General features: G+C 28.3%; 1 protein-coding gene across 3 annotated transcripts; it reads left to right on the top strand.

Annotated features, from left to right (window-relative positions):
* Positions 1–242: 242 nt before the first annotated feature.
* Positions 243–5612, top strand: LOC100159117 (protein Wnt-16). 3 transcript variants are annotated; one of them, XM_016808673.2, is made up of 9 exons: positions 243–508; positions 615–658; positions 731–846; positions 1413–1702; positions 3117–3273; positions 3956–4106; positions 4460–4600; positions 4665–4922; positions 4983–5612. In XM_016808673.2, exons 2-9 carry the CDS (start codon positions 647–649, stop codon positions 5082–5084), a joined length of 1227 nt encoding a protein of 408 aa, XP_016664162.1. In that variant the 5' UTR covers positions 243–508; positions 615–646; the 3' UTR covers positions 5085–5612. The 3 variants fall into 3 exon arrangements, with proteins under 3 accessions (XP_016664162.1, XP_016664159.1, XP_016664156.1); XM_016808670.2 differs by having other exon boundaries at positions 587–658; XM_016808667.2 differs by having other exon boundaries at positions 243–658.
* Positions 5613–6544: the final 932 nt, after the last annotated feature.

Here is a 6544-nt window from a genome sequence, read left to right as displayed (position 1 = left end):
TCCTTACCCACAACTGCTAGCTTCTTCTTTATAGATCTTCTCTACATTGTGAACTGAATACTATGTAATTAATATGGTAATTTTGTTTCAGTCCGTTGGTACTGCTTTTCCGAATTTCAGACCTTATCATTTCTCGGGTCCTTATCATTTTTCCGGACAAGTGCTTATCACTCGTACGTTAATAATATTAATATTAATAATAATAACAACTCGGCGATAGTAATAATAATAATAATAATAATAATAATAATATTATCGTTTATCGAGCACTTTGTCACTGCACTCTTTTGTCGCTACTTCAAAGTTTAAACTGTCTACAGTTGCTATCCAGCAGCGGTCCGTCGGGCGTTCGTCGTTTGTTTTTTTCTCTCTGCCTGGACCTGGAGAATAACGTCTAGTCGTGGTCTGCAACACACATCCCGTCACCCAGCAACTTGCGTGCCGTTAGATCTTCTTAACGGTCGATCATAGCACAATTACAATGTTGATGATCGCTCATACGAACGCAGTAAGTGCGCCATGTAATCGTTTGGTACCATGAATGCATTCCAAACAATTACAACGATCGGCTTATATACGTCCGTAGGTAACATACATCCGCAACTGTCATCTAGGTGTCCCGGCTTGGTGACTGTTTGGTTTTTCGATGGCCCTACTCGTATGTCATAGTTTATTCTAGGATGACAATGCTATTCGGTTAATCTATACAAATTCTCTACAATTCATATAGAGTACATCGATTCTTATATTATCTGTAACATTGGCCAGTATGAGAAATGTGATGAGTTTCATTCAACTGATTGTGTTGTTTCTGCCATTTGCGTTATCTGCAAGTCCAAATTGGATGTAAGTCATTTTATTAGCTAGTCTCCATTGGCAAGTGATTGTAGTCATTTTTGTGTTTGCTAAATATTGTGTTATGTAGTTTGAGTGTCGTTATTTTCATTTTTACTATTGTGACATTTTTTGAATAATTTATTTTGTATGACTATAAAATGCTTTCAATATTTTTGAACAAATTTAATATTTTAATTGAATTGTTTTTTGTTTAAATATTGTAGTACATTTTTTATAACATGTTGTGTATTTGATTTATATACCAACAGTCATTTTAGTCTCTAAAAGGTACTGTGAACTAGGTTTCCTTTCAATAGTAACTCGTAATAGCTTATTTTATTATTTTTACATTTTTGTTTGTAGTATATTCTTTGTAAGTTTAAATATTTTCAGTTAATTGCTTGTAGTTATACATAACGTGTATGTATAAAAAACCTCAGAATCGGTATCTACTTTCATATAAATACATACACAAATTAACCCATAGAGTTGATAATTAGTCCCTTTTTGTTGTAATTAGTTATATTTAGTACTTTTATATAGTTTCTTAACTTAACACTAATTTTAAATTATAGGTATTTAGGTATAATAGGTATACCACCACCTCTTCAACAACAACAAGCATCACCAGGCTCAGAGATCGAGGATCCTGAAATAGTTCAAGCCAGAGCTGTTTGTAGTGCTTTACCTGGGTTAGCATCAAAACAGGTGGATGTGTGCATGAAACATCCAAATGCTATATACTCAGTTTCTGATGGAGCTAAAAAAGCCATCGAACAGTGTCAACTTCAATTTCGTCATGAACGATGGAATTGTTCAGTTATGGAAAATGAACAAAGTGTATTCGGTCCTACACTGGACAAAGGTTTGGAATTAATAACTTTTAACATTTGATAGCATTGATTATATTTGAATTATAATAAGCATCAAGCTTAAATTAAAACTCATTTAATGCATCAATTTGTTTTTTTCAGATAAATGAATTACTGATAATAGTTAGTTCCTTATCTTTTATTTTGATATTAAATATCTTAAAATACAACTTTTTTCAACTATAATTAATTATTACTGATTATTTATAAAATAATACTACTTTATCAATACTTGTAACAATCGTAACATTGTAGGCCATTTAATATCATAAACAGTTATTTAATTAAGTTATGCAATTAAAATTCTATATTATGGGTGAAATTACCTTTTAGATTTTGATTGGAATGATGAAAGTATTGATTTTACAATGATGTACTTTTTATTTTTGTGTTTGAAGACACTTTTTTATAGAATAATTGATCATCAATTTTGAGGGAGGTTTCTGGTAGCAAATTGAATCCATTTCAAACTTTGGTGGGTCAAAAGAAGACATTTCTAAGTACTTTTTAAAATGTTTGGGAAAAAATAATATATGAACAATTGTTACAATTTTAATAATTCTTAATTAAATAATTGTTAGGTAGCCTTGATCCTAGCTTGCACAGAAGCTTCTGAGTGAAAACAAAACTAACATATTTTAAATAGAGAAAATGTATGCAACCATGTTTCAGTTAATGCCATAGACATGCACATAGACATACAGACTCAAATTTCTGATTGAACCCGGAAAAAATATTTGCGCCTTAATACTTTTACAGTGCCCCTAATTTTTAATAACACATCAATATACATTCTAAATGTAATAACTGTGTTATCGATATTGATAAAAATTAAATTAATAATAATAATGTATCATATTAATATTTCATGGCACAGTGCACATCAAATATCTACATATTACTAAACACAGTATTACAGTAAACAGGTAATACTTAATATACTGTTACCGATTAGATTATTGATGGGGCAGGTTTTATTTGGAATTACTTATTATAAACATATAGGTTTTTCTGTGGGGCTGTGCATCCACGGGCTGGTGTGGGTTCAATCATCCTAAATATATTAACCTACTAATGTATTAAGTTATTGTACACACAATGTTTTTGTTAGATGAATAAAATTAGTGTAGTGGTACATACAATTAATGTTTTTAGTTTTATTACACTATCATGGCAAAATAAAATTCCATGAACTCTATGAATATACTATTATGATATTTGCATTATAAAATATATTATAATAAAATATTCAAATGTATATTCAAATTTTACTACACTTTGTCTAAATTTTTACAATACCTCATCTATATGTTTAATATAAATGTATGCTTGTAAAACAATGAATATACATTAAAATAATAAGAGAAAAGTTACAAGAAAAGTTCATAATTAATAATTATTGTGTAGGTAGTAAAGAAACTGCTTTCATATATGCTATCACCAGTGCAGGAGTAGTGTATTCAATTACAAATGCATGCAGTTCTGGTAGATTAACTGAATGCAGTTGCGACTCTATGCAACATGGTCAAACGACACCTGAAGGATGGAAATGGGGAGGTTGCAGGTAAATATTATTAGATTAAAATGATAACTTGGTGCTTAAATAAATATATTAATATATGTATATAGTATATACAGTGTCCATTTTTTCCGGTAATATTAAATTATGTTTGATTGTATCAAATATAATTTTTTCATTGGTATAAAAATATACATCTATTTTAACTATCCTGGAATGTGTATGCCTCTATAACTTGATTTTTTTATAAATAGTGTAGCAAAATCTATTTTTGATACTATATTTGAGTAGGCAAATGTTTTTAATGTGATTTTTACTGGCAACTATTATTATTTTTATTAATATTTATTTATTTTTCAAAAACAAAAGTACTTGGGCCAACTGTCACTCGTGGGTGGGTGGGGGGGGGGGGGGTAAGTCTAATCTATTTCTTAAAATACAATATGAAATAGATAACACAAGTTGGTTCAACCGAGGAAAACTAAAATAACAACTATTGTAATATATATACTTCAAACCGTGCAAATTATATAAAATAAATTAACTTAAATATTAATGGCGTCTATTAGCTTAATTATAACTATAGCTCTATAATCAAAATTGATTAAATGTTAGCCATTTAAAATTTGCCATTGCATTTTGAAAAGTCCCATTTCCAACATAACACGGCAGGATATTTATTATTACCTGAAAATCTAATCATAATATATATAATTTTAAATTTTAGTGATAATTTGCGTTTTGGATTGCAATTCTCTCGAAAATTTGTGGATGGTTCAGAACCCAATCGCCCAGATAATTTCAAAACCACAAAACAGAAGAGAATCTGGTCTAATCGCCTCAAAATGAACTTGCACAACAATGAAGTAGGCAGACAGGTAATACAGGCGATTATAATTTTGTTTTTAATATGTTTCCTGTACGTAATATTATCCTAGGTAGCAATAAACAGAACTTATCTATATTTTATAACAATCACAAAGAATAATGAAAATTCAATTATTTTTTTTATTTTATTAATATTATGATATGTAATGGTATAAGGTTTTGAGGGATAGATTAAAAACTTGGCACTGGTTAGTGAGATTCCATTACGAAATGTTCATATTGGTTTGCCTCTAATGTATTTGTCAGAAAAATGATATAATTGGTTTTTATTTATTTTATTGCTTATACATTAATGAACCATTAATTTGCAAAAGTTAATTTATCAAAGTTATACTGTTTTCAGATTGTAATGTCATTAATGAAAATGCATTGTCGTTGTCATGGTGTGTCAGGATCATGTGAACTAAAAACCTGTTGGAAATTTATGCCATCGTTCAATGAGATTGGCAATGAACTTAAACAAAAATATGGAAAGGCTATTCTTGTATGTTGTAAATGAATTTTTTTTTATCATATTTGTTAATAACTTCCATTATTCATGATGATAGATAAATCATGCTGTGAACGATTCACAAAAGAAAAATAGTACAATACATAAGAAGAGAGAGCCCAGAGCTTTAAAGAGACTAAACAGACGAATGTTAATTGAATCAAAAGAATTGGTGCATATACAAAAGTCTCCAAACTATTGTAAGCAAGACTTTGAAAACGGAGTACTTGGTACAGAAGGGCGTAAGTGCAATATTACATCAACTGGACCAGATTCTTGTAATAAGCTGTGTTGTGGTCGTGGTTATATCACCAAGGTAATAGAAAATGTGTAAGAATTTTATAATGTGGAGTAAAATATTTTTTTTATTTCTCAGGTTGTGAAAGAAGAGGAACACTGCAATTGCAAATTTGTTTGGTGCTGTTACGTTAAATGCGATATATGCTACAAAAACATTGAACAAAAATCTTGTAAATAAATTCATGGGATTGAATGTGTACTTGGAATTAAATTTTTTTATGATTGCTTCAAAAGAAATATTTAGTCCATTCTTATGTATAAATGGCAGTTTGCATTCAATTAATAGAAATAATATATCCAGTAAAACCTCCTTATAACTGAAAATAACAAGTCCTGTATAACCTATATCCTGTATATTTTAGTCTCCTTTTAATGCAAAAATCAGTGGTTCAGAGTGATTCTGTTGTAAGGGTGTTTTACTGTAACTAATTTTCAAATACATATCAATAATAATTAAAATTAAACACATGCTACAACATTCAGAATATTTTTATCCTATTTGTACGTTTCCGATTTCCCTAATGAAACTATTCACACACGTCTTCCACAATTGATTAACTGTCGCTTGCACTCGCATACTCTGTAGTATTCGAAAGCACATCATGTAGCATTTAGGGTATTATATATTTATATTTAGTAATAAAATGTAATGATATTTAAGAATGTAATATTATTCCTTCATTTATTAAATTATTATTCAACTAAAGTTTGATTTGTGTTTTATTTTATGACTCATTAATTTTTATACAGGAAAAATGTTGTTAAAATATGTAGGTATTTGACTTATAATTTATAATTTTATAACTGTGTAAATATGATTTTAGGTATGACAAAATTAAGAAAACATGGATGTTTAGTTATATATTAAATATTTTACGAGTAATTAAGTACCTATTCAAACAACTGATTTTTATTTCTCCCCGCATTGAAATTTTACATTGAGAAATTAATGTAAAGCTGAAAACCACATTAAGAAATGAATCAAACACACTTATTATTTTATTAGAAGATACATTATTATGAAATGTTACAAATATTGATACATTTTATAACATAAACAATTAAAGGAAAAAAAAGAAATAATAAGATTACATAAAAATAAGTTCTAGAATAACAATCTTAACATAATTATTCATCAGTGTTTACCATATACCAGTTTAAACTAAAATTGGAAACCCTACAGTTTACATATGCATAAATAAAAATGACACGAAACGTACTTCTATAACATTCCAATTATTGAGCTAATATTACATAATTATAAATATTAAGTACTTAATTATATGAACACAGTTATATAAGTCCAATTTAAACGATTTTGGTGTCCACGTTTGTTGCGATTTTGATGTATATTAATGCTATTTGCATATCACAAATATGTAAATTTAAAAACTAATGAGTCACAATAATTTAAGTGTGCAGTTCAAGACCATACAAAGATCTAATAAATTAACTTTAAGTACATTTAATATTTGTACATTTCCAAATCCCCCCCCCCCCCCAAAAAAAAAAAATCAAACAAAAAATGTTCTTATATATTACATATTATAATATATTTATTTGTATAAAAACATATTTTTTTATTGGATAATATTATGATAGTAAAAGCTACAGTAGTAAACAGTCGTGTAAATTTCG

Source organism: Acyrthosiphon pisum, chromosome X, assembly GCF_005508785.2.
Source record: "Acyrthosiphon pisum isolate AL4f chromosome X, pea_aphid_22Mar2018_4r6ur, whole genome shotgun sequence".
Lineage (NCBI taxonomy): Eukaryota > Metazoa > Arthropoda > Insecta > Hemiptera > Aphididae > Acyrthosiphon > Acyrthosiphon pisum.
This window is presented reverse-complemented; position numbering and strand designations above follow the sequence as displayed.

Excerpts from the sequence above, each read along its gene's own strand:
- LOC100159117 (XM_016808673.2), top strand. Across the intron at positions 3,274-3,955 it reads TGGAAATGGGGAGGTTGCAG|TGATAATTTGCGTTTTGGAT; the intron begins GTAAATATTATT and ends TTTAAATTTTAG. Across the intron at positions 4,601-4,664 it reads AATATGGAAAGGCTATTCTT|ATAAATCATGCTGTGAACGA; the intron begins GTATGTTGTAAA and ends TCATGATGATAG.